Here is a 27,741-nt window from a genome sequence, read left to right on the forward strand (position 1 = left end):
TTTGACTTCTTCCTTTCCTATCTGTATCCCTTTGACTTCCTTTTGTTGTCTAATTGCTCTGGCTAAGACTTCCAGTACTATATTGAATAGGTAAGGTGAGAGTGGGCAGCCTTGCCTAGTCCCTGATCTTAGTGGGATTGCTTCAAGTTTCTCTCCATTTAGTTTGATGTTGGCTACTGGCTTGCTGTATATTGCTTTTACTATGTTTAGATATGGGCCTTGTATTCCTGATCTTTCCAAGACTTTTAACATGAAGGGATGTTGGATTTTGTCGAATGCTTTCTCAGCATCCAGTGAGATGACCATGTGGTTTTTCTCTTTGAGTTTATTTATGTAGTGGATTACATTGATGGATTTCCGAATATTGAACCATCCCTGCATTCCTGGGATAAAGCCTATTTGATCTTGATGGATAATTGTTTTGATGTGTTGTTGGATTCGGTTTGCGAGAATTTTATTGAGTATTTTTGCATCAATATTCATAAGAGAGATTGGTCTGTAGTTCTCTTTCTTTGTTGGGTCTTTCTGTGGTTTAGGTATGAGTGTAATGGTAGCTTCATAGAATGAATTGGGTAGTGTTCCTTCTGTTTCTATTCTATGGAATAACTTGAAGAGGATTGGTATTAGGTCTTCCTTGAAGGTCTGAAAGAATTCTGCACTGAAACCATCTGGCCCTGGACATTTTTTGGTGGGAAGATTTTTAATGACTGTGTCTATTTCTTTAGGCATTATGGGACTGTTTAGGTGGTTTATCTGCTCCTCGTTTAACTTTGGTACCTGGTATCTATCTAGAAAATTGTCCATTTCCTCCAGATTTTCCAATTTTGTTGAGTATAGGCCTTTGTAGTAGGATCTGATAATTTTTTTAATTTCCTCTGTTTCTGTTGTTATGTCTCCCTTTTCAGTTCTGATTTTATTAATTTGAATGCTGTCTCTGCACCCTTTGGTTAGTCTGGCTAAGGGTTTGTCTATCTTGTTGATTTTCTCAAAGAAACAGCTCCTGGTTTTGTTGATATTTTGTATAGTTCTTTTTGTTTCGACTTGGTTGATTTCAGCCCTGAGTTTGATTATTTCCTGCCGTCTACTCCTCTTGGGTATACTAGCTTCTTTTTGTTCTAGTGCTTTCAGGTTTGCTGTCAAGTTGTTAATGTATGCTCTTTCCACTTTCTTTTTGTGAGCATTTAGAGCTATGATTTTTCCTCTTAGTACTGCTTTCAATGAGTCCCACATGTTTTGATATGATGTGGCCTCATTTTCATTTCGATCTAAAAAGTCTTTAATTTCCTTCTTAATTTCTTCCTTGACCAAGTCATCATTGAGTAGAGCATTGTTCAGTTGCCAAGTGTATGTGGGCTTTCTGTTGTTTTGTCTATGTCAAAGACAAGTCTTAACCCATGGTGGTCTGATAAGGTACTAGGGATTATTTCAATCTTTTTGTACCTGTTGAGGCCTGTTTTGTGACCAATTATATGGTCTATTTTGGAGAAGGTACCATGAGGTGCTGAGAAGAAGGTATATTCTTTTTTTTTAGGATGAAATGTTCTATAGATGTCAGTTAGGTCCAATTGGTTCATAACTTCTGTTAGTTTCATTGTGTCTAGATTTAGTTTCTGTTTCTATGATCTGTCCATAGCTGAGAGTGGGGTGTTGAAATCTCCCACTATTATTGTGTAGGGTGCAATGTATGCTTTAAGCTTTAGTAAAGTGTCTTTTATATATGTGGGTGCCCTTACATTTGGGGCATAGATGTTGAGAATTGCGAGTTCCTCTTGGTACATTTTTCCTTTGATGAATATGAAGTGTCCTTCTTTATCTTTTTTGATTACTTCTGGTTGAAAGCTGATTTTATTTGATATTAGAATCGCTACTCCAGCTTGTTTCTTGGGACCATTTGCTTGGAAGATTGTTTTCTAACCTTTTACTCTGAGGTAGTGTCTGTCCTTTCCACAGAGGTGCGTTTCCTGAATGCAGCAAAATGTTGAGTCCTGTTTACATATCCAGTCTGATAGTCTATGTCTTTTTACTGGAGAATTGAGTCCATTGATATTAAGAGATATTAAGGAAAAATGAGTATTGTTTCCTGTTATTTTTGTTATTGGCAGTGGAGATATGTTTGTGTAGCTACCTTCTTTTACGGTTTTTAGAAGATTACTTTCCTGCTTTTTCTAAGTTGTAGTTTCCCTCCTTGTGATGGAGTTTTCCACCAATTATCCTTTGAAGTGCTGGGTTTGTGTTGAGATACTGTGTAAATTTGGATTTGTCATGGAATATTTTGGTTTCTCCATCAATAATGATTGACAGTTTTGCTGGGTATAGTAGTGTGGGCTGACATTTATGTTCTTTTAGGGTCTGTATGATATCAGTCCAGGATCTTTTGGCTTTTATGGTCTCTGGTGAGAAGTCTGGTGTAATTCTTATAGGTCTGCCTTTATATGTTACTTTGCCTTTTTCCCTTACTGCTTTTAGTATTTTTTCTTTGTTTTGTACATTTGCTGTTTTGACTATTATGTGGCGGGAAGTATTTCTTTTCTGGTCCAAACTATTTGGAGTTCTGTAGGCTTCTTGTATATTTCTGGACATCTCTTTCTTTCGGTTAGGGAAGTTTTCCTCTATAATTTTGTTGAGGATATTTACTGGTCCTTTAAGTTGGGAGTCTTCCCCCTCATCTATTCCTATTATCCTTAGGTTTGGCCTTCTCATTGTGTCTTGGATTTCTTGTATATTTTGGGTTAGTAGCTTTTTGTATTTTGCATTTTCTTTGACAGTTGTGTCAATGTTTTCCATGATATCTTCTGCACATGAGATTCTCTCTTCCATCTCCTGTATTCTGTTGGTAATACTTGTGTCTATGACTCCTGATCGTTTTTTTTTAAGTTTTCTATCTCCAGGGTATTCTCCCTTTGTGATTTCTTTATTGTTTCTACTTCCATTTTTAGCTCCTGCATGGTTTTGTTTAATTCCTTCTCCCGTTTGGTTGCATTTTCTTGCAATTCCTTAAGGGATTTTTGTGTTTCCTCTTTAAGGGTTTCTATCTGTTCTTTGAGAGTGTTGTTTATGTCTTTCTTAAAGTCCTCTATCATCATCATGAGAAGTGATTTTAATTCTGAATCCTGCTTTTCTGGAGTGATGGGGTGTTCAGTGCTTGCTATGATGGGGGAACTGGGTTCTGATGATGCCATGTAACTTTGGTTTCTGTTGCTTACGTTCTTGCGCCTGCCTTTTGCCATCTGGTTAAATCTAGTGCTACCTGTGCTTCTGTCTCTGATTGTAGCCTGCCTTTCCAGTTGTCTCGCTTGTTTTTGGTCTTCTAGGGGTCCAGATATCTCTATGATTTTTTCCAGCTGCACTGATTACGGTGGTATCTCTAGGATGCCTCAAGATATGGTGCCTCCAAGGTAGCAGTCCAGCTATTTGTCTGCTGTTCTGGGTGCAGTGTTTCCTCTTGGATATCACAGGATATGTTGTTTGACACTCTGAGTTCAGTTGTTCCTCTGTGGCTCTGGGTTGAGTGGACCTTCCAGTATGTCTCAGGCAGAATCCGGGGTCCACACAACTGCAGACCTGGCAGAGGTCTGGTCTAGGCCTCAGACCCGGGAGATGGGCCGAAGGGGGGTGCTGGCCGGCAGGGGCGGGGGGGGGGGGAGTATCTGCTGGATTCTGAGCACTCAGGGCACCCAACTATGAGTTCAGGGTAGTATGTGGGTTTTCCTACCTAAAGCTGTTTGTGGGATCTGTGGAGCCCCCAGAATGTGTGTGGCAGCAGTAACCGGGGTGCACTCACCAACAGGCCTCAGACAGGAAGAGGGGCACACGGCGGCAGGGGAGTGCTAGCGCTGGCTATGGGTTCTATGGATCCCCCAGAATGTGTCTGGCAGAATCCGGGGTGCATTCACAAGCCGGCCTAGCCGAGGTCCAGCCCAGGCCTCAGACAGGAAGACGGGCACGCAGTGGCAGGGGCATGCAAGCGCTGGCTATGCGTTCTATGGATCCCCCAGAATGTGTCTGGCAGAATCCGGGGTACACTCACCAGCTGGCCTGGCAGAGGTCCGGCTCAGGCCTCAGACAGGAAGAGGGGCGCGCAGCGGCAGGGGCGTGCTAGCGCTGGCTATGGGTTCTATGGATCCCCCAGAATGTGTCTGGCAGAATCCGGGGTACACTCACCAGCCAGCCTGGCAGAGGTCCGGCCCAGGCCTCAGACAGGAAGAGGGGCGCGCGGCGGCAGGGGCGTGCTAGCGCTGGCTATGGGTTCTTTGGATCCCCCAGAATGTGTCTGCCGGAATCCGGTTGTACTCACAAGCTGGCCGAGCAGAGGTCTGGCCCAGGCCTCCGACCGGAAGAGGGCCAGAAATATCTTGTTTTAAGATATACTCGAGAGTCACTGATCCCTTAAGTAGGGAGTAGTGTTATAAATTCCTAAATAACTCATATTGGCACTTATTGCAAATAAATCATTGAGGACTCACTAATAAAGGACAATAATAACAATGTGTTTATATTAGTATAAGGAAATAATTCTTTAAGTCTCACATAAGAATTTTTAGATGTACGGTATAAATGATAGGAAAGATATCAACATATAGTGCTGTAATATATTATGGAATAAAGTGATTTAGGGTTCAGGGGCTCAATTGTCATATTTTCACTGGCGACAATACCTGAGGTAATCAGCTTAAATGGGGAAAGATGATGGCTTGTTGGCGCTGTTATTACAGGCCTGTGGTGAGACATTATGGTTACCATAACAGGTATCAAGGAAGAATGCTTACCCAGTATTGGCCAAAAAACAAAAGAAGAGCCAGACAGAAGTCTGGGAACACAGTATACTGATGAAAGCCATACTCCTGCAGACTGGACCTACTTCTTCAATGGAACCTACCTCTCATTCAAGTATGAATCATAAGTGAACTGTTGACTGCAAATGGATTAATCCACTAAAGAGCTAAGCCCTCATGATCCAGTCTCCTCTCTCACTTCTACCACTAGCTGGGAACCAAGACTTCAACACATGAGCTTGCTGGAGGGACACTTTATATCTAAACCACAACAAACTTGCTTACAGTTCTATTTTTACATTACCTTCATCTGACGGCTTAAAAATAGAAAATGATTCACTGGTAAGTTTTTCCCCAGACTACATATAAAATAGAACACACAGCCAAGATTTTCATGTAAAATATTTTCCTTTAATTGCATTTTATATTGATTAATGAAACATAAATACTGATTTTTGTTTTGGTCACCTTCATTTTTGGAAAAGCCCATTTTCTAAACAGATAAAATATTACATATACAGCAACCTTTAGTAATAAAAACCACCTGTTCTTTACTTCTAAGGCAATATCTGCAGTTGTTTTCACCTGACTAGTATTTTAGAAGTAAACAGTAAAAACAAATAAAAAGGATTCCTTTAGATCTTTATGCAAGTCAGTGTGAGTTACCAGCAAACACGAAAGTCTTGAGAATATTCCTAATTAAAAAATATTTTTGGTACCTTAAGTATATGTATGATTTTATAGACACTCTTTAATTTATGTATGTTGTCACATCATTTAAATATATTCCTATGTGTGCATGGAAGTTTGTATATTAGAGCCGTAGCCAAGCCAATGTCAAAGGTTTCAGCACAGTTAGAAACAAACAAACAAACAAACAAAAAAAAGCAAACAGACACATACACTGGCAAGATACAAGGATTAGATAATAATGAGTTCAAAATCAGGGAGTGTGATGGTTTGAATATGGTTGGCGAATTCAGTGACTTTGTTGGAATAGGATGGCCTTGTTAGAAAAACTATGTTATTTGGGGCATAGGATTTAAGACACTCATCCTAGCTCCCTGCGCCAGTCTTCTGTTGCCGTAGGAACCAGATTTAGAACTCTCAGCTTCTCCTACACCATGCATTCCTGGACACTGCCATGTTGCCGCCTTGATGATAATGGACTGAACCTCCGAACCTGCAGGCTAGCCTCAATTAAATGTTGTCCTTTTAAGAGGTGCCTTAGACATGGTGCTTGTTTACCGCAGTGTACCCTATCTAAGATAGAGGGTACATTCTTTTCTTGCCAGTGCCTTGAGAACAGAATAGTGACTGTCTTTTTATGGGCCCGGGGATTAAATACTTTTGTGGGTAGCATTTGAAATCTAAGAGGTGCATGCATGATTTGTAGAGAATAATTTTTGAGACAGTTAACCAAATATCATGTTCATTATGGATATTATTAGTTTTGCTTGGTCTTACCTGTCCCCTGGGAATTACTCATGATGTAAGTTATATAGAGCAAAGTTAATTAAATCCTAGTAAAATCTTTATACTGATGGCAACAAAGGCTGTGATTTCTGGAAACAAGAGAGTTAAAGTCTGTTTTATATGTACCTGACATCTTTTTCAGCATTCACTGCCAGGAAACAGAATTAATTATTTATCAATTTTCCATCAGTTATACCAGTGCAGTGCTCAGAAAAATCTGAGATAGCATTTAAAGATGTTAAGATAATTTAACCTGCTTTGATAAAGCAGATTTTAAATTTCAGTGTATACATTATGTATGTATGTATGTATGTATGTATGTATACACACACATACATACACACACAAATTTAAAGAAGTTCATTTTTGTGTTTGGTAAATTTGACTTCTATAATGCCAGATGCTTTAGACAATGTGTCAAATGGCTATAAGCGAAGGATTACAATCTGGTATTCATGTAGAGAGTAGAAACTACAGTTTAATGCCATGGTAAACCAGGATAGTTCAAGCCATGTGAGTATTCTAAGAATCCCAACTTTATTGCCAAAAGTTGTTGTACAGTTGAACCCCAGTCTATGCTGTTTTTCTGCTAGCTTAGTTCAAGTCTCAATGTGTCTTCTCTGACCATGAGTAGAAGGCCTCATTCCTAGAAAAGTAGAGTTCAGGCAGAAAAGGAGATTGATGCTCCCAAGGTTTACCTGGGTTATCTACCATTAATTTATTATTAGCATCTCCAAAGGAGTTATACACCCAATGTATAATATTTCATATTTGACTTATCAATATTAACCCAAAGATACAGCAAATCCCAAGAAAAAGACGTAATAAGAAATCAGAATACTGACAAAAGATGAGCATTATTTTTCAAATGCTAAAAAAATTAAGTGCAAACCAAAAATACTAATGAGATTTACAGGCACTGTGTATACAATGTGCAAATGTTTGCAAAGGTTTTCTGGGATTTTTGGTGTTTTAAGAAACTATCAAATATATTTCTTACAAATATAAAGCTTCCTTATCCCACCTAAAGGCAATTAAAAATCTTTGAAGTTTATCAATACTCAATACAGAACACAGGTAAACCAGACAAATTCATTTTTGTTCTGGAAAAGAATAACAACTCAGTGTTTAAGATGTCAAAAGACATAACAAATACCACTGTCTAGAAGCCACCCAGAAAAAAATTGTCATTAAAGCTTTTGTTCTTCAAAAGTCACCATCCACCAGCTGAAGAATTTCTATTCAGATACCCTGAAAATGAAAGAAAGTATGAGTGAGTGGGTTATTGATGTAAGATCATCAGTCACTCTGAGAAAATGTGAAGCAGCTCTAGTTGGTGTACTAACTGCACTATAGGAAATGATCCTGGTAAGAGAGCTGAGCCATTTAACCTATAGCTTTCTTTGAAAAAAAAAATTGCTTTACATTTTCATTTATTATATGTAAGCCATAGTATACATGTGGACGTCAGAGGCAGCTTCCGTGAATCTCCCATGTGCATCCTGAGGATGGAGCTGGGATCAGCATTGGTGGAAAGCGTCTTTACCTGCTGAGTCACCATGCCAATCCTATTTCTTTTTTTTTTCATTTTTTTAAAGCCTTTGTTGAACATGCAGTTTCATTTTATGATTTAGGAAGGCCAGAACCCACCTATTGAAAAATGGGTCAGAATCTGTCATTGTTCTTCCAGAATGAAGACAAAAAAAAAAAAAAAAAAAAAAAAATCAGAATGTTAAAAAGCCTTTATTCCCAAACTGATTTCCACCACTCATCATGTATTTGTATTTCAGATTATCAATTAATGCCATTTGCTACAAATACATTGCAAGAAAAATCTGTATAATCATTCAGATTTCAAAGATTCAACTAGCTTGTGGTGTACGATTTTCTTTGAAAGTCTGAGTACTTTAAAGAGTTTTGGTTTTTTGTTTTTTTTTTTTTTTTTTTATCAAGATCGAGTTTCTTTGTGTAGCCCTGGCTGTCCTGGAACTCTGTAGACAGGCTGGCCTTGAACTTAGCAGAGCTCTGCCTTCCTCTGCCTCTGAGTGATAGGATTCAAGCTGTGTACCTCCACTGCCATTTAACGAGTTCTTAATCATATAATTAAAAAAAAAAAAAAACTTTAGTAGCACAATAATCCCTTTAGTGCTTGTTAGGGAATGGAGTACTTTGAACTTTGCAACCTATGGTTCCCGAGAACAGGGACAAGTATGAAATACTCAAGAGATAAACTTCCCTGTCACTCCCACAGTGCCAGTGCTAGAAGGCAGTTAATGCTATTTCCAATGGAAGCTCAACTCACCAAATTCGTAAACTTTATCAGAGTGCTTTCATTTCTAAATCAACACTGCACAACTAACCAGCGAAGGGAATGAGAAAATGAACTACTGAGTATGGACCAAACCAAAGACAGACAGGGTGGCCTCGTCTATACTCTTCATTTGACACGAACAGGTTCTGTTCTTTTCCACTTAGTTTTTTAAGTTATAAGCTGTAAATAGCCTTAATTAATCCTAAATTTCTCACTTTAAACTTATATTTTTAATGGACTCTCTAAAATTTTTCAAATGCAGAAGTATTGCTGGAATTAGAATGACAGTGTCTCACCATCCCAGAGTGACCCCATCTTTTTTCTGTACTAAGAAGAGGCTGGCTGGCTAATCTCCACTAGGATTATACTTTCTACTTCCTGTGAATGGATTGATCATGCATTTTTATAATTAATGAGTTAATCAGGCACTTTAAAAATTATAATTAATTGATAAGGGATTAAAATTTTAACTTATTTGGGATATGTTCTTATATCCTGTGATAAAATCAATTGCATGAAGTTTTCATTAGTTGTTCTTAAGAAGTATCAATGTAATTAATGAGAAAATAGGCCATAAATTTGAAAGTGACCAAGGAAGGGTACATGGGACAGTTTGGAGAAAGGAAAGATGGAAATGATTTATTATATTATAATCTCAAAAATAAAAGAAAGAGAGATGTGGATACAATTAGACTGTTAAGTTGCTACTTTTAATTTTCATTATGGTCAGAAGATTATAGTTATGTGAGTATGTAAGCTTGAACCTTTGACTTCTACCCACTGGCTTTTATTCTACTTTGTATAACTATATGTTATATGAATTGGATACTGAAGGCCCCTCAAAGAGCCATGTGTAAAATGCTTTCCCTGGGGTGGAACTCCTGAGACGTTCTATAGACTTCTAAATCTAAACGACAGGGCCTTATATGATGTCCTTGGGCCATTGGGGGTATCCCTTCTCTCTCACTCAGGGTTGTGGCACCTCATCTTTTCTGTATTTCCTGACTTATGGGATGATCAGTTTGACCCCTAAAGACTCCTATTATAAATTACTGCGGCACTACAGAAACAAAGCAATAATAAGATAAAGCTTTTAAAGCCATGGACCAGAGTCAATCTCTTCTCCTTGTAACTTAATTATCTCAAGTATACAGTGACATAATGCTGATCATTATATGAATTGTCTCATTATTCACTAATCTTCCTCTCAAGCACTGTCCAAAAAAATACAATGAACTAGAAAAACTAGTCTTCTCTAATTGTATAAATTACCATCTATCCTAGCTCTGTTACCTAGACAATGCCTAGAGTCACCTGAGAAGGGATTCTCAGTTGAGAGGTTCTTCAGTTCAGACTTGCTCTGCCAAACAGTTACTTAGAAACAGCCAGGTAGGAGCATGACTTGCTATAAAAGGACTGTCTGGCCTCCTTCCATCTCTCTCTGACCCTTTTCTCTTTCTCTGACCCCTCTCCCTTTCTATGTCCTCTCTCAGTCTCCCTATCTGTGTCTCTGTCTCTCTGTCTTTCTTTCTTTCTTTCCCTCCCTCCCTCCCTCCTTCCCTCCTTCTCTGTCTCCCCACCCATGTCTCTGTGTTCCTATCCAGCCTCTTCTCCTCTTTCTCTCTTCTCTGTCTCCCTGTCTGTATCTGTGTCTCTTTCCACCACCTCTCTTTCTCTCTGTCCTTCTCTGTCCCCTCTCTTTCTCTGCCTCTACTTCCTTCTCAACTCCCCATCCCATGCCCCCAAATAAACTTTATTTTCTACTAGAGCCATCTTATAGTTGGAACCTCAAGGGGGGGTGCCTCAACATGGGCCCACTAAGGCACCTCCCCCCAACGCCTCTGCCACAGCATACGACATTTTATAAAACATATGAGATATGTCTGTGGAGGACTAAATCTTGATTGTTAATTGATTTAAGAAGCCAGAGCCCACTGTGGACAGCATTTGTCCCTGTAAAAGTGGGCTTTGGGTTGTAAACAAAACAAAACAAAACAAAAACAAAAAAACTAACCTAGCTTATAAGCAGGGGTTTGTGATAGAGCTAGGAAGCAGTGTTTTACCATGGTTTCTGCTTCAGCTCCAGAGTTCCATACTGTTCTCAGTGACCAAAAATGAACTGGAAGTGCAAGCCAAATAAACTTTCCTCCACTAAGGCCCTTTTTTTGGCAGGGTGATTTATTATAGCATCAAAAATCAAACTAGAACAACTTCCATGTTCTCACATGTAAATCACAGGCTCTGGAGGCACTTTAATAAAAGCAAGAACCACATACCACTTGAATTATGTTAAGGAAACATTTCATTTATATTTTTAAAACATGAGTTACTTATATATTTAACACAACATGAGTTTCTATTTTTAAATCTTCATTTTAACTAACTTTTGAAATTCTTTTTTTAAAAAAATTTTGTTTTTTTTCCTGAATGTATATCATGCACTGTGTGCATGCCCGGTGACCCCAGAGGCCAAAGTTACAGATGGCTGTAAGCAACATATGCTTGTTGGGAACCAAACCCAGATCCTCTGAAAGAGTAGCCAGTGCTTTTAACACTTCAGCCATCACTCTAGCCCCCAAGAGATTGCTTTTTTTTTTTTTCTTTCTAAGCAAGGCATGCTAAGGGATATCTATTGCTTAAAAGTCCTTTGATCTAAATAGCTTACAATATCAAGCTAAATGACAAACAGGTAAATCCTACTTCCTTACCAATTGTTAATCTAATACTGATATGTTTATGACCATGTTCACCTTGGAGGAGTCCTTTGTTTTCTCTCCATTCTTGGATGCTTTGGAACTTGAAGTCTTCTTGTTCTTCTCCTAAAGCAATGGAAATGTAATGAGGCTTTTGCCATCATAAATCCATGGAGACACTGACTACATGTTGCCATTAGATGAATCCAGAATATTCTTCCTAGCAGCCTATATCCCCCAACATAACTGAATAAAAATGGGTAGCTTGGTACTTATTTATTTTTTTAAAGAGTTATTTATTTACTTTATGTATAGGGATACACTACTGTCCTCAGGCACACCAGAAGAGGGCATCAGATATCATTACAGATGGTTGTAAGCCACCATGTGGTTGCTGGGAATTGAACACATGACCTCTGGAAGAGCAGTTGGTGCTCTTAACCGCTGAGTCATCTCTCCAGCCACATTGGTACTTATTTTTAAAATAACTGAATATACCTATATTTTAGGCAGGGCATTTAAAAGGCTACAAATAAGAGGAAAATGGGGGTCACATGGGTGTTTAACATATCCTATTATTTCATAACATGAACTGCAAATATATACCACAATTTTATTTTAGAAAACCAGAGGTTCAGAAAAATCAAAGCTTTTTTTTTTTTTTTTTTTAAACTTAGACTTTTATGTGCCATGGAGGAAAACAACAAACCAAAAGACAAACACTTGTTTTCAGTGGTAGGGAGAGAAATGGATGTAACAATAGAAACTGCTTGCAAAGGCACAATACAATTATCAAAAAGAAGAAATAAAGGGATAGAATGGGTTAGAAAGGGGGGGTGATAAAACAGGTAACAGGGATAGAATGGGAAAATAAAGGGGAAAGGGAAGAAAAGAGGGAAAGAAAGAAAACAGAAACATTAGTTATGAGTCTCTAGAAGAGAGAAGTAGAAGGCTGAAGGAGGCTACAAATTAAATCACTTGGAAGGTATGAAGATGCAACCATGAGTTGTATTTAAAAGCAGCTGAAAGAATAATGAACAGACAGCAACACCCACCCTTCCTTCTGTGTGATTTTACAGGATGTGTTCTATAGGTTAAGTGGCCTGAAACTATGGAATTACCCCTTTTTCTCATTCATTTTATTAATCTGTATTAATGAAAAAAAAATAATGGGGTTAGTTTTTTTTTATTCAGTTCAAAATACATGTTTTGAGCACTTATTAAATATCAGCACTCTGCTTGCTAATCTGAGCACAGAAATCAAAGATCCAATTACTACATATAATGCCCAACTCAATGGGAAATAGGTAGTTGGTACCAGGTGACCACATGCAGGGAGAGGGTGCTCAAAGGTTGCTAGGCTGGCCTGGGAAGGGACAAAGGCTAGAAATGGCCATGAAAAGTCTAAGTCAGCCAGCTGCACCAGGAGGGGACAGGAGGACATTCCTGACAACAAATGGGCAGAAGAGGGCCCAGAGGGTCAAAGATTGCCCTGCAAAATGAGCACAGAGTTCTTCGTCACACACAAAACAATGTAGCAACCAAAAATGAAGGCTGTGGAGGTTTTACACCACATGCAGAACCCTGATGAAATGCTGTTAAATGATTTAAGAAACAAAATATAAGGATAATTTTGTAAAAGTATTTACTAGCAAAAACAAGAAAATATATTAAATAATAGTGTTGTGGGCAGCAGAATTATAACGTTATTTTAAGGTTCTCTGTAACGTTATTCTAGTCATTCTGCTCTAAAAAGACGAGTTATTTCAAAGAAATCAGTATGAAAAAGTACAGTACCTTTTCTGTATTCTGTGAAGTCTCTGTAGTTGAGGGGCAGCTGTCCAAATCCTCTGAGAGGGCATCAATGGGGTCCTGGTTCTGATCAGGCTTCTAACATGTTAGTAGAAACACATGGAGATAGTAATAGAGCACTTTCTCTCATATTTAAAAGTAACATATGTTTAAGAAAAAAAGCTCACTGGCATTTATTTCCTAAGATCATTTAGGTAAAGGAGACATGGAAACACTAACACCTTTATTTCCCATATTTTTTTTTTTTTTTGGAGACAGTCTCATGTAGTCCAAACCAACCTCAGACTCACTATGTAATTATGAGTTCCTGTTTCCCTTATTCCCTGTTGGTTATAGGCATGTGTCACCATGCTTGGGTCATGTTTCATTCTTCAGTACAGGTTCTCTCACTTGGAAATCTAGTACTACTTTTAAAAGGCTCTTATGGGAAATAAATTAAAGTTGGTAAATAGGCTTATCTGCACACAACATAGGACAAAGATAATAAATTTTAGTTTCTTTAAAAAGTTTAAAAGAAAACTACATGATAATAAAAACAATGAAAATATACATAAACATTTACCTCTGTTTTCTTTGTCGGTGGCTTCTCTGGTTTGTCCTTAAAAACAAGGTAGTCTTTTGGTTAACCACAGATCTCTGATAAGGCTCACTCGGTCGTAGAGTGAGCTCCTATTATACAAAACTGATGAACTGGGCACCTAACCCAGACTTCTGCTTCACTTTCATAGCCATTTCAGTAGCCAGATGCAAAGATCTGATTCTGGAAGTACACAGAGACTACGTAGGAATTTTCTGGTATCAAGTATTAAAATTTATTCTCACCAGACACTCTGTAGTTTTGTTTGGTTAGTTTGGGTGGTCCTGGGAATGAACTCAGAGCCTAATACATCCCAGTTGGTTTGTTTTGTTGTTTTTGTTTTGTTTAAAGCAAAAAACAAAATCTAAGTTGCCCAGGCTGAACTTCTAATGTTTCTTTAAGACTTCCAAATAACTGGGTGTAGGCCTCCACCATGCCTGATGCTCATTATAGTTTCAAAAGATCTAAAGATTATTTTCAGGAAGGAATTACAAATATCATTAACTTACAGGGTTCTTATCCATCTTAAGGCAAGAGCAATAAATGAAGCACCTCTAATGATGGCAAACAAGATGGTATGGTAATATCAACATGGGGGATGGTAACTGATAGCAGGAGACAGAATTGCAAGAACAAAGTACTCCTAGGGCACTGAGGCTTTGGCCAGGGAGGGGCTGCTCCACCCATGGCACAGAGTATACTGATAGAACTTGGACTCCCTTGTTTCTATTTGATGAGCAGGCCTCATTGATTCATCCTCTAACAACTCTAAAGCAGTTAGATCAAACAGAAAGGAGGAAGATTGGCTTGTGTGATGGGGAAATAGACGTGGGGCCTCCAGAGAGGGTTTTGCCTGTACTCCAAGCTCTCAGTGCTGGTGTTCCTGTGGGAGAAGGGAATCCAGGGTGTGGGCTGTTGTGTTTATTTGGCCTCTCAGTTCTTCCACCACCCTGCCTCTGCTCTCTATACACAGACTGCTTCTTTGACACCTCATTGCATCTATCAGTTTTAGAGAGTTTTCTTAAAAATTTAATTCTTAACTATATATTTCTTAGAATCATTATCATGATCTAGTAAGTATTATTCAACAGTGACTTTATGGCAGGGCCCAAAACATGAATACCTAATAAGACTATCTCAAGTAGATATGGCAGAGGAATAGGGAAGCCTGTTTGTCACCTCTGGTGGAACATTAAAAGTACTCAGTCATGATGTGCTTTTATGGTAGTGCAGCCTCCATTCACTTCCAGAGAAGTTATAATTGAAAGGTTTGAGACCTCAAACTAGGCTGTTTGCCTTACTTTACCTTCCCATCATTATCCAGGAGATGCCTATATTCAGGGGGGATGGTGTCGTCTCTTTCTCCCAGTTTCTCACTATGCTCTGCTTTGACTTTTTCCTACATTGAAGAGATAAAGGAATGTTCATTTTCTTCTTCACTTAAAAAATACAATTCAAAGTGTAGAAATTACAGTTTTTATAGTTTCATGAAGCAAAACATAAGAGAGCAACAAAATAGAAGATAAGCAGAGAGTGGATGAAAATTGTGAATCCTAATTTTTCTATATGTCAACCAAATCTGTGAATTTTCAACTGAAAGGATCAAACAGTTATACTGAGAAACCTTACTGCCGGTAAGTAAAAGCCCAAAGGAATAAATTATTTTTTTCTGATTGAATTTTGCTTCTCACATTAAAAGTCAGGTCCCAATGTCTTGGTAGACAGGAATAATATTTATAGCTCCATTTTAAAGCACTGCAAAGGAGCAAGACAGGAGACACTGATACTTGAGCATACCTGCTACTGAGCAAGCCACATCCATCCTGGTATCCCTACCTATGACGCTTTATGTCTCTATGTCTCTATGGAGGAAGGATGTACCTCTGTGCAGCATTACAATTTAAGTTTTAAAATATATGGTAAGTTAATCTCAATATTCCTATAATAATAATAGAATGACAATGTCCTGTCTTTGTCACATTGCTTCAGATGCTCATAAAGTTACTTCTCTTTTATTATTTTCATTACTTTTTTGTGTATGACTTGTGTGCATGCACCTATGCACGTGGACATGCACAGGCACAGGCATGTGCGTGCCACAGCATGTATGTTTCCAATGTCATTCTTCAACTTCATTATGCTTGGTACAGGATGTTTTGTTTTTCAATGCACATGCCTGGCTAGCTGGTCCACAAGCTTCTTACAGCTCTCCTGCCTGTGTCTGCCATCTTTGTATGGGCTGAAATTACAGATTCTAACACTACATGACCAAGGTTTTGTACCCATGTAGGACTTGTGTGGTAAGTACTTTACCTACTGAGCCATCTTCCCAACTCCTGTTACTTCTTGATTCTAAAATATGATCAAGTCAGTTGAAATGGCTTGTTAAATATTGTCTTAAATATACATGTTTATACATACCATGTATGGGACAGCTAGTTCATTTTGTCCTTCTAGAGATACCTCTAGAGAGTCTAAGTTCTCACACATAGTTTGAATTCAGATTCAGTTATGCTTGTAAAAGAGGTGCAGGGGAAACCTATGCTAGGTGTGTGATCTCAGCCACTATGAATACAATGTACATCCAATAAAAGTGTATGTCTTTTGGGTAGTATTCCTTATTTCCAAATAAGACCAAGAAAAAAAAGTATTGGAAGAGAAAAAACTTAAAACATAGGTCTGCTTTCATTTCATAAACAAGATGTTTCCTGCAATTGAATCTGTTCCAGAAACAATCATTAGTTAGAAAAAGAGAAGCATAACCTACGCCAAAAATAAATAAATAAATACATAAATAAACAAACAGGAAAATTAGATGGAGCAGGCTAGCTGTTCACTGCCTCCAGATAATACCAATATCTTTTTCCTTCCCGGTGGAGGGCAGGGGAAGATCTTACCTTCACTTTATCATCTAGTGGTTTGTTCTCATCTGGATCAGGCTGTCTTTGCCCAAGACTGTCAGAAAGTTCATCCAAGGCGTCATCAAGTTCTTTGTCTCTCTGCTAAAAGGTAAATAACTATGAATTTGTTACAAGTAGGCCAAATTGTTCAGGGAAGCCATCCAGGAACCCCATCTTTTAAACATAGACATCTAGGAGTAAGTCACAGGGCCAGCCAGTATCAGAGAACTGATGTGCTGACAGTGGAAGAGACAAAGAGCAGTGAAATCATCTGCCTCCCCTACCCAGCTGCACCATGAAAATACCATTAGGTTAAGGAAGTCTTAGTGGAAGTATCAGATGTTGCACCCAAATAAGTGACCTAAATCTTACCTAGAGGTTCCATAAACAAACACATCACTTTCCTTCCATTGAGAAATCATACTTAATTTTAATCCACTGATTAGTCAGATGGCTAGCTAGCACAAGTTTTGAGTAGAACATGATGGTGGTGGGGGTGGAGCACATATTACCAATTATAGCCATAAAACTCAGTACCATTATCCTGCCATTTTTTGGGGGAGCACAAACCCCACAACAATATGGTTGGTGTCATTGGGTGAAGAGGTTGTCTCTGACAAATTATGAGGGTTCACAAAAAGACTTTATCAAAGTTCTGAGCTAGTTGGGAATCTCTTTACCTCCAGGAAGCCCATTAAAACTAAACTGAAGATATTAATGGAAGGTGTTCTAGGGGAAGAAACTGATCAATAAACTATGGTGACCGTTCAAGCTAACCAGAACAACATTTTATTTTACATTTGTTTGCTGTATAATTTAGCTAAGGTAATTAGCCTCCCAGCCTGAGTTTTCTAAGCTGGGAAAAGTGAGTGATAATACCTGTAAGTCATGCTGCTGAGAGGAGTATATGTTGATACTCAGTAATAAGTAAATAATGCATCATTATTGATCTTGTTATTATAATAAAGTTCTATGAAGCTTTTTCACACTTTTCTGAATATAGTAGGATCAGAATGTTGGCTGTCCATACCTATATGACTTGAGTTTACATCCATATTGATTCCATTAAAAATATGTTTATCATCTATATTGTTCAAGTTACCCTGCTGGGCTGTGTCTTGTACTGTTCTGTAGTTATTCTGAAAAGGTACTATCATATTTTATCCAGTTTTATTTGCTGTCTACCAGAACCCCCTGAATAACATAACAGTATGTATTAGGAGAAGGAAGCAGATGGATGCTAAGCTAGGTGCTTAAAACACATAGCTAAAAAGTGAATGGAAGCCAGGTTCTGATACTGAAAGCATGGTGAGATTTTCTCTGCAACTATCAGTCACACATGTTTTTCTAGGTCCTTTTGAACCAGACTTTCCTGCAAGGGTAATATAATCTTACAGTTTTTTAAAAATATTTCTCAGTATATACACAAATGCAATTTTTATGATGCACTGTTATACCCAGAAAACAGAGTTTGCATAAATTATAATAGTTTAGTTGCCTCTAATGCTCACATTTAATTCATTAAAAATACAGATTTTTTTTCTCTTAGTTTTACTGATATCATACATGCACATGCACACCCACGCACACACACACACATGATTCTCTAATGGGAAAAGCTAAGGGATTCTTTTCCATTGTAAAATGGAAAGGAATCATTATAAAATATCCTGGAAGGCAGAGGCTTGTAGCTCATAATTAAGAACAAGCTCAGGGAACCTCTGGACTTGGCCTGGGTTACTGCTGATTCTCATTCTTTCTGCTCCATATTTTTGTCTCATAGATAATTATTCACACACACACACACACACACACACACACACACACACACACACACACAAACACACACAGACACACACAGACACACACAGACACACACACACCAACATGAATCAGAGAAAGAGACAGGCACCCACAGACAGAGATAGAGGGGGTATAGAGAGGAAAAGAGAGTGAGAGAGGAACAGATAGACAGACAGACAAAGAGAGGGAGGGAGGGCAGGAAGAAAGGAGGGAGCATTTTGCTTGTTTTAAGAAATCAATTTCCATTAGAGCTCAGAAACATAGCTGTAAATGGTGGAGCTACCTGTGGCTAATCTGGGCTTGGTCTTTGGATATTTTCAGATGATCTTGAGCTGACCCAACAGGGTAAAAAACTCACCAGAATTCAAGACCACTGCATTAAAGAAGCTTTGATATCCCATCAAAAGGAAAGGAAGGAAAGCTGACTTCACTAAGGGAAATTCTGTGAGCAAATGAGGCACTTCCCTAAACATAGAGGACAAGGGAAGCCCCTTTATCTCTTGATGTTCTATGGATAATGTATGGTTTGGCACTACAGACAATAATTTCTGTTTTCATTTGTGTTAGACAGGTGCCTTATTTTTTTTTTTCTTGTCAGAATATTTACCAAGGAAGGTATGCTGCTTACCTGGGTGCCAGGTGGTGGGGCTGCTGCGTGGGTGGTTGGAGCAGGTGTCTGGGAAACTATTTCAGAAATGGCAGCAGAAAGTTTGGCATCTTCATATTCCTTTTATTAAAAAAGAATACCATTAACAGGTTGCATGTAAGGTTATAATCACAATATCATCATTTAAAATATAACCCTTAAAACTGCTTTATGGCTGCATTTCCTTTTTATTCAAACACATGCATCATAGCATCTTTAAAGTACTGTTTTTCTATTTCTATAGTGTTTTTACAATTTCTCAGTTTTAGATCTATTTTTATTATTAATTATGTGTGTGCATGTGTGTATGAGGGTAATTATGCATGTGAGTGTTGTTGCCCATGAATGTCAGAAGGCGGCTTTGGATGCCCTGGGGATGGGACTTACAGAAAGCTATGAGCCACCTTCTGTATGTACTAGGAACTGAATTTGTCCCTGTACAAGAATATGTGGTCTTAACTACTGAGACTTCTGTCCAGCCCATGACTTACTATTTCTATTTCACATTTGTTATTCTAACAATCTACTAAGAGTTATGTGGATTGCTTATACTGGATTATAAAAACCTTTTAAAAATTATTTTGCAATTATTTGCTCTACAGTTATAAGTATATATAAGTTATAGACCCATGTCTTTTTTGTGTGTGTATGGGTTTTTTTTTTTTTCGCTTTAAATTTTTTTCAGCATAGCTTCTTTTCAAATAAATCCAAAACTCAGAAGATGTAATGGAAAATGCCAATTGATTAAGGCCTATAAGAATTATGATGTTATAATCCTGGAATAGCCTAAAGACAGTGTATTCAAACATGGAAAATTTCATTCAAGTGCTAGAGGTCTAGGGATGCCAAGTTGAGAAGGAGTTTGAAAGTTAGGAGGAGTATAGCCTTATGTGTCATGCTCCATTTGGAAAAGAGAAAGTTAGATCTTTAAAAACTGTGATATTCAGTGTTACAGGCACTGAAGAGAGGTAGGAATTAGTTGAAAGAGGAATTTTTAAACTTGTTTATTTTTAACTAATTTATAAAAGTAAAAAATCTCTACATATTAATGGAGTAAAGTACACTGGCAAGGTCCATTTATATATTATATAACATTTAAATCAGGTTCTTATCTATGTAAATATCATTTCTTTATGGTAAAAAACTTCAAAATACTTTCTTCTATTTAGAAACATACACTTCATATTTTGTAATAAATGGGTCTTTAAATATCCATGGCACTGACTCTGTATTTACTGTTATAATTATATCACATGTTCACTTCGAATAACTAACACATTGTGTTATATGCCTTAAACCATCAGTAGTAGTTTATTCTGAGTAATGTACAACAAATTACTTGAGAAACTTTCTGAAATAATGATTTTTTTCTCTGATTGTCTTGCTCATCCTACATTCCCATCTACATCAACTTCCTTCGACTTCTGTGAACTATGCTGTAAGTTTCCTCTCTGAATTAGGACTGAAGTTGTTACTTATCATCACTGCAGCAAAGGCCCAAATAATTCCTAAAACATTTTAAAATACTTATGCTTTCATATTTTTGTATATTTGCTTCTCAAATACATTTTAAAATATATTTATTGAGCTACAGAAAGTACCTTAGAAATACTGTAACCACAAATTAATTTATAAAGTATACTAGTGAGTAGCCATCATGGTTAGATGTAGTAGCCATCATAGTTAGAACAGATCACATGAGGTGCACAGATTCACATTTCTGTGTCTTTATTTTGTATTCATCATTTATTTTGTGTTTTAAATATGAGTTTAAAATTTGATATTATTTACTGATTTGTTTTTATCGAGAAACTAACACACAGAATATTATTTACATGTCTTATTTACAAGCAGCCATGCCTGCAATACATACAGGCATTCCTTTTGATTGTCAATTACTTTTCATTTCTTGTTAATGACTTTTTCTTAAAACATTTAACAAAAAAATAAAAGGTTCACAATTTTAGAAAATGTTTCTGGTTTTATATTAAATATTTTGTTTTTGAAACTGAACAGACACAACTCTGCCCCAGCCATGCCCTGCAGTCCTGACCCCTCCCATGCCCAGAAACCTGAAGCAGTCCCACTAAAATCAGGGACATGACAAGGTTGCCCACTCTCTCCATATCTATTCAATATAGTACTAGAAATTCTGGCTAGAGCAATTAAACAAAAAAAGGAGGTCAGATAGATACAAAGTAGAAAGAAAGGACTCAAGGTATCACTATATGTGGATGATATGATATTTGTGGATGACCAGTTACCCCAAAAATTCAACCAGAGAACTCCTATATCCGATAAACAACTTCAGCAAAGTAGCTCATTATAAAATTAACTCAAACAAATCAGAAGCCTTCTACATATAGGCTAAATAGGCTGAGAAAAAAATTAGGGAAACAACAACCTTCACAATAGTCACAAATAATATAAAATATCTTGGCATAACTTTAACCAAGCAAGTAAAAGATCTGTATGACAAAAACTTCAAATCTCCGAATAAAGAACTCGAAGAAGACCTCAGAAGATTGAAAGATCACCGATACTCATGGTTTGGAGGATTAACTTAGTAAAAATAGCCATTCCTACTAAAAGCAATCCACAGATTCAATGAAATACTTATAAAAACTCCAACCCAATTCTTCACAGAGATAGAAAGAACAATTCTCAACTTTATCTGGAATAACAAAAAACTCAGAATAGCAAAAACGGTTCTAAATAATAAAAGAACTTTGGGGCGAATCACCATTCCTGACCTCAACCTGTACTGCAATGTACTGTAGAGCTGTGATGGTTTGTATACCCTTGTCCAAGGGAGTGGCACTATTAGAAGGTGTGGCCCTGTTGAAGTAGATGTGGCCCTGTTGAAGTAGACTTGTCACTATAGGTGTGGGCTTTAAAACTCTCATCCTAGCTGTCTGGAAGTCTGTATTCTGCTAGCAGCCTTCAGATGAAGATGTAGAACTCTCAGCTCCTCCTGAACCATGCCTGGCTGGATGCAGCCATGTTTCTGTCTTGATTATGGACTGAACCTCTGAATCTGTGAGCCAGCCCCAATTAAATGTTGTCCTTATAAGAGTTGCCTTGTTCATGTTGTTTGTTTTACAGCAGTAAAACTTTAAGACAGAAGTTGGTATCAGAGACTGGGATATTGTGATACGCCTGATCATGTTTTTGTTTGGAAGAATGTGGATTTTGGGACTTGGGATTTGGAAAGCACTGGAATGCTTTAAGTGGGGCTTAATGGCTATCCTAGTAGGAATATGAAAGACTTTGTTGCTATGACTGGTTTGAACTGTGATGATCTGTCCCAAGAGGTTTTAATGGAGAAGAACTTAAATATGTGGCCTAGAGACTGTTTTTGTAGTATTTTGGTGAAGAATGTGGCTGCTTTTTGGCACTGTCTGAAGAGTCAGCCAAGGTGAAGAGATATACATTAATTGATTTGAAAAAAGAAGATTCAAAACAGTCTGATGTAAATTCTGTTGTGTGGTTACTAAAGTTCACTCTTATGAAGAACATTTTAATGAAAAGAAACAAACTGAGAAAGAAAAAATATAAAAAATATGGTTAGAATATTAAAGGGGCACCCATAAGTAAAATGGAGCTGAATCCTATATTAAACTGAATTAAGGAAGTAGTGAACTTGCGGCAAGATACCACTGAGCTAAATTTAGGTCCAGGCATGGTGGGTAGTATAAGCCTTTAATCCTAGGAGGCAAAGACATGAAGATCTCTGAGTTCAAGGTCATCCTAGAACAGAACAAGTTCTAATCGAAGAAACATTTAAATCTAGGCTTGGTGGATCACATCTTTACTGCTAGTGCTTAGGAGAGAGGCATGCAGATTTCTCAGTTCAAAGTCAGTCTACAGAGCAAGTTCCAGGACAGCCAAACTTTGGCAGTGAAGGAGTTGGAAAACAGAAAGCTAGTGAAAATGATCATGAGGCTAGGCCATGTTCCAGCCATAGAAAGCAGCAGAACTCAGCAGCTTTGGACATGTGGCTTTGGCTTTAGAGTCTAGAATAGAAAAAACTAGTGAGACAATTGATATTGGTTATCTGGAGCTAAGCAATTAGGGGTGATTAAGAGGAGACCAGCATCACTGAGGTGAAATCTTCTGGAAAGTGTTTTTTTGAGAGCACAAAGAAGCTGTGTTCCAGAGATAGCCAAGGTTGTACCTCGTGTTGCAGCTGACTAGGTAATGTCTAAGAGTCACCCAGGTGGTATTGGTTTTAAAAGCATGAAGATGCCATGAAGAATAGCTGAGACTTGTCACTGTGAGAGGCCATGGAAGGACATTGGTGAAGGTGCAGCCTCAGTTGCAGTTGATGGCCCAGGAGTCATGCAGAGGAGTTCAGGCTTGGCACCATAGAAAGAGTCCATGAGAGGTTATTCATGAAGCCTGGTTGCAGTGGAAGACCCCAGTTTATTGAAGATGCCAGTACTCGGATGAGCACCGAGAACAGCAGGAACAATGGAGTGGATCAACCTGAACTTAGAGTGCTACAGAGGGTAGAGCTGGAAAGGTGATGCCAGCATTTGGAGAAGCCCAGAAGATCATGTGTGGATCCCAGTGATTAAAACAAGAAGCTGTGAGACTGAAGTAGCCTTGGAGATCCCAAAATGATCAAAATGTCAGAGCTGTGGGCTATCTGCTGAGGAAAGTTGATAACAAGGAGTGGAAAGAGCCCAAGAGAATGAAGTTTGTTGCAGTCAACAGAGATGAAAAAGGAGTTGAAGATCTGAAGACTACTTTGACATCAGCCATGGAGATGCAGAGTTTGGAGTTTGTCCAGCCGGGTTTTTGTCTTGCTTTGGGAATTATGGGTAAATGATTGAATGAATCTCACAAGAGACTCTGAACTTTGGATTTTTAACATTGTTGAAACTGCTATAGACTTCGGGGACTTTTGAAGTAAGACTAAATGTATTTTTGCCTTATGCTATGTTTAGGAATGGCCCCCATAGACTCATGTTTGAACAAGCCTATGGGGGCTAAGGAGTGCAATGTAATGGTTTTTATGTGCTCAGCCAAAAGACTGGCATTATTAGAAGGTGTGGCCCTGTTGAAGTAGATGTGGCCCTGTTGAAGTAAGTGTGTCACTGTAGGTGTGAGCTTTAAAACCCTCATTCTAGTTAGCTGGAAGTCAGTATTCTGCTAGCAGCCTTTAGATGAAGATGTAAAACTCTCAGCTCCTCCTGAACCATTCCTGCCTGGATGCTGCCATGTTCCTGCCTTGATGATTATGGACTGAACTTCTAAATCTGAAAGCCAGCCCCAGTTAAATGTTGCTCTTATAAGAGTTGCCTTGGACATGGTGTATATTCTCAGCAGTAAAATCCTAACTAAGACAAGAGCAATAGTGATAAAATCTGCATGATATTGGTACAGAGACAGACAGGTAGATCAATGGAATAGAATTGAAGACCAAGAAATAAACCTACATACCTATGGTCACGTTATCTTTGACAAAGAATCCAAAAGCATACAGTGGAAAACAAAGCATTTTTAACAATGGTGCTGGTCTAACTGCATGCAGAAGAATGCAAATTGACCCATTCTTATCTTCTTGTACAAAGCTCAAGTCCAAGTGAATCTAAGACTTCCACATAAAATCAGATACACTGAATCTATTAGAAGAGAAATTGGCAAAGAGCCTGAAATACATATGCACAGGGGAAATTTTCCTAAACAGAACACCAATGGCTCAGGCTATAAGATCAACAATCTACAAATGGGACCTCATTAAATTGAAAAGCTTCTGTAAGGAAACGGACACTGTAAATAGGACAAAATGGCAACCACAAGATTGGGAAAAGATCTTTACCAGCCCTACATCCAATAGAGGGCTAGTATCCAAAACATACAAAGAACTCAAGATGTTAGATTGCAGAAAACCAATTAACCCAATTAAAAAAAAACAAAGAATTATCAACTGAGGAATCTTGAATGGAGAGAAGCACCTAAAGAAATGTTCAATATCCTTAGTCATCAGGGAAATGCAAATCAAAACAACCCTGAGATTTCACCTTCCATCAATCAGAATGCCTAAGATCAAAAATTCCAGCAACAGCAGAAGCTGTGGAGGATGTGGACAAAAACATTCCTCTGTTGCTGGTGGGATTGCAAGCTGGTTCAACCACTCTGGAAATCAATCTAGTGGTTCCTCAGAAAATTGGAAATAGTTCTACCCCTGAAGACCCTGCTATACCACTACTGGGCATATACCCAAAAGATGCTCCAACATAAGGAGGACATGTGCTCTACTATGGTCATAGAAGCTTCACTTATAATAGCTAGAAACTGGAAACAACCCAGATATCTCTCAAGGGAAGATTGGATACAGAAAATGTGGTACATTTGCACAATGGAATACTACTCAGTTATTAAAAACCACGACTTCAGGAATTCTGCAGGCAAATGGATGGAACTAGAAAATATTATCCTGAGTGAGGGTAACCCAGACCCAAAAGCACATACATGGTATTTACTCAGTGATAAGTGGATATTATCCCTAAAGCTCAGAATACCCATGATACAACTCACAGACCATATGAAGCTTAACAACAAAGAAGGCCAAAGTGTAGATGCTTCAATCCCACTTAGAAGCGTGAACAAAATAATCATGGGAGGCAGAGGGAGGAAGGGAGCTCGGTGGGAGTGGGGAGGGAGAGAGAAAAAAAGGGGGATTCAAGGCCAGGTATTAGAAGAGACACCAGAGAATTCCAGAGAGCCAGTAGAATGAACAGAAATAAGTAGCAGTGAGGAGGGGGAGAAAGATAACCACTAGAAAGTCCCCAATGCCAGGGATGCAAGAGGCTCCCAGAATCCAATGGGGATAAATTACCTCCCAACAGTGAGGAGACAGAAACTGAAGAGACCACCTCCAATAAGAGGTTTTTTAAAGGAAATGCAGGAACAAAAAATGGAGTGGAGACTGAAGGAAAGGCCATCCAGAGACTGCCCCACCTTGAGATCCATCCCATCTGCATACACCAAAGCCCTACACTATTGCTGATGCTAAGAACTGCTTGCAGACAGGAGCCTGGTATGGCTGTCCTCTTAGAGGTTCTGCCAGCACCTGACTAAGACAGACGCAGCAAACCACTGGACTCAGCCTGGGGACCCCAGTGGTAGAGTTAGCAGAAAGACTGAAGGAGCTGAATGGGATTGCAACCCCATAGGAAGAACAACAATACCAACTATCGGGGGGGCCCCACAGAACTCCCAGGGAGTAAACTACCAAACAAAGATTATAAATGAATGGGTCCATGGCTCCAGCTACATATGTAGCCTTATATGGCATCAGTTGGATGGGAGGGGCTTGGTTCTGTGGAGGCTTGTTGCCCCAGAGGAGGAGGATGCTGGAGGGATGAGTGGGTGGGTGGGTGGGTGAGAACACTCTTAGAGGCAAAGGGGATGGGAGGATTTTGGAGAAGAGACAGTGAAAGAGAACAGCAATTGAAATGTAAATAAATAAAATAATAAATAAAAAAAGAGAAACTCAACAGATACAATTATGGAATTGCCACTGTTTTTTATTTAAAGAATGAATTTAGGTTTAAATTTCAAATACCTAGCTTTTTAAATATTTATTTTATGTAAATGAGTGTTCTTTTACCTGCATATACCATGTGTGTGCCTGGTGTCTGTGAATGTCAGGTGTGTAATCAGACCCCCTGGGCCTAGAGTTACAGCTGTAAGTGCTGGGTCTTCTTTAAGAGCAACAGAGATCCTCACTACTGAGCTGCTAACTCTGCAGTCCTACTTTGGTTTTGGAGACAAGATCTCACTATATCGGCCAGGCTGGCCTTGAACTCACAAAGATCTACCCGCTTTGGCTCGGATTAGAGGAATGTTTCACCACATGTGGCCTTTAAATAGATCTTTTATATGAACATAATTATTTGATCATTTCTAGTTGGATATATTATTGTATTATATTGACAATTTCCTTGCCAATTAATATTTATGATTTTGTCAAATAATGACTTAAATACTTATAGTGCCTGTCAATACTTTTTACCAATCAAATAAAGTGACCTTTCTTGACATGGTCTTAACTTAATGAGATATGTAAGGAGAGCCAGGCGGTGGTGGCGCACGCCTTTAATCCCAGCGCTTGGGAGGCAGAGGCAGGCAGATTACTGAGTTCGAGGTCAGCCTGGTCTACTGACTGAGTTCCAGGACAGCCAGGGCTACACAGAGAAACCCTGTCTCGAAAAAAAAAAAAAAAAAGATATGTAAGGAGAAACTTTGCAGACCATCATCCTTTTCATGACTTTTTATGTCACACAGGGACTATCTAGTAACGTTTAGAAAAATTAACTTCTAATAAAAGGATTTTGTGATCAGTTCTTTAGATTTTAGTTTTTATTTAGTGCTTTATTTAGTTTTGCTTTTGTTTAGGTTTTATGAATTGTACTAATTGTATTTTTCTCTAGAATTTCTTTAAAGTCGTTTTGCACAATGTTTCTCCCACAATCAGTTTCACTCTTGTGCTGCCTGTTATATCGTTCTCATTTTACTTTGAATTTGAGTTTACTGCAATCTCTTTCCTCTATTATACCCACCAGTACATTTTAAGATTTAAGACATTATAAGAATCAAGTAATGACTGGCTTTAATGCACAAAAACTACAGGAAATCACAAGAGCCCTTCTTTCTTCTCAGTATCCCAACCAAAACATATTCCATGCCATTGTGCATATAGGAATATATTTATTTTCTAAATGACTTCAAAAATACATT

At 38.3% G+C, this 27,741-nt stretch overlaps 1 protein-coding gene across 13 annotated transcripts in view; it reads right to left on the bottom strand.

Annotated features, from left to right (window-relative positions):
- Positions 1-5,161: 5,161 nt before the first annotated feature.
- The window catches only part of Cast (calpastatin), a 107,675-nt gene continuing 85,095 nt past the window's right edge, over positions 5,162-27,741 (bottom strand). For 8 of the 13 annotated variants that reach the window (XM_076926997.1, XM_076927001.1, XM_076926995.1 and 5 more), the window contains 8 exons: positions 18,973-19,071; positions 16,539-16,643; positions 14,948-15,040; positions 13,627-13,662; positions 13,050-13,142; positions 11,310-11,378; positions 7,899-7,931; positions 5,162-7,499 (listed from right to left, as the gene is read on the bottom strand). In XM_076926997.1, coding sequence (XP_076783112.1) covers positions 7,914-7,931; positions 11,310-11,378; positions 13,050-13,142; positions 13,627-13,662; positions 14,948-15,040; positions 16,539-16,643; positions 18,973-19,071 — 513 coding nt within the window. In that variant the 3' untranslated portion in view covers positions 5,162-7,499; positions 7,899-7,913. The remainder of the gene's footprint in view (positions 7,500-7,898; positions 7,932-11,309; positions 11,379-13,049; positions 13,143-13,626; positions 13,663-14,947; positions 15,041-16,538; positions 16,644-18,972; positions 19,072-27,741) is intronic. The other 5 variants (XM_076926998.1, XM_076927002.1, XM_076927006.1 and 2 more) reach the window with 2 other exon arrangements.

The sequence above is a fragment of the Arvicanthis niloticus genome, chromosome 29 (assembly GCF_011762505.2).
Source record: "Arvicanthis niloticus isolate mArvNil1 chromosome 29, mArvNil1.pat.X, whole genome shotgun sequence".
Classification (NCBI taxonomy): domain Eukaryota; kingdom Metazoa; phylum Chordata; class Mammalia; order Rodentia; family Muridae; genus Arvicanthis; species Arvicanthis niloticus.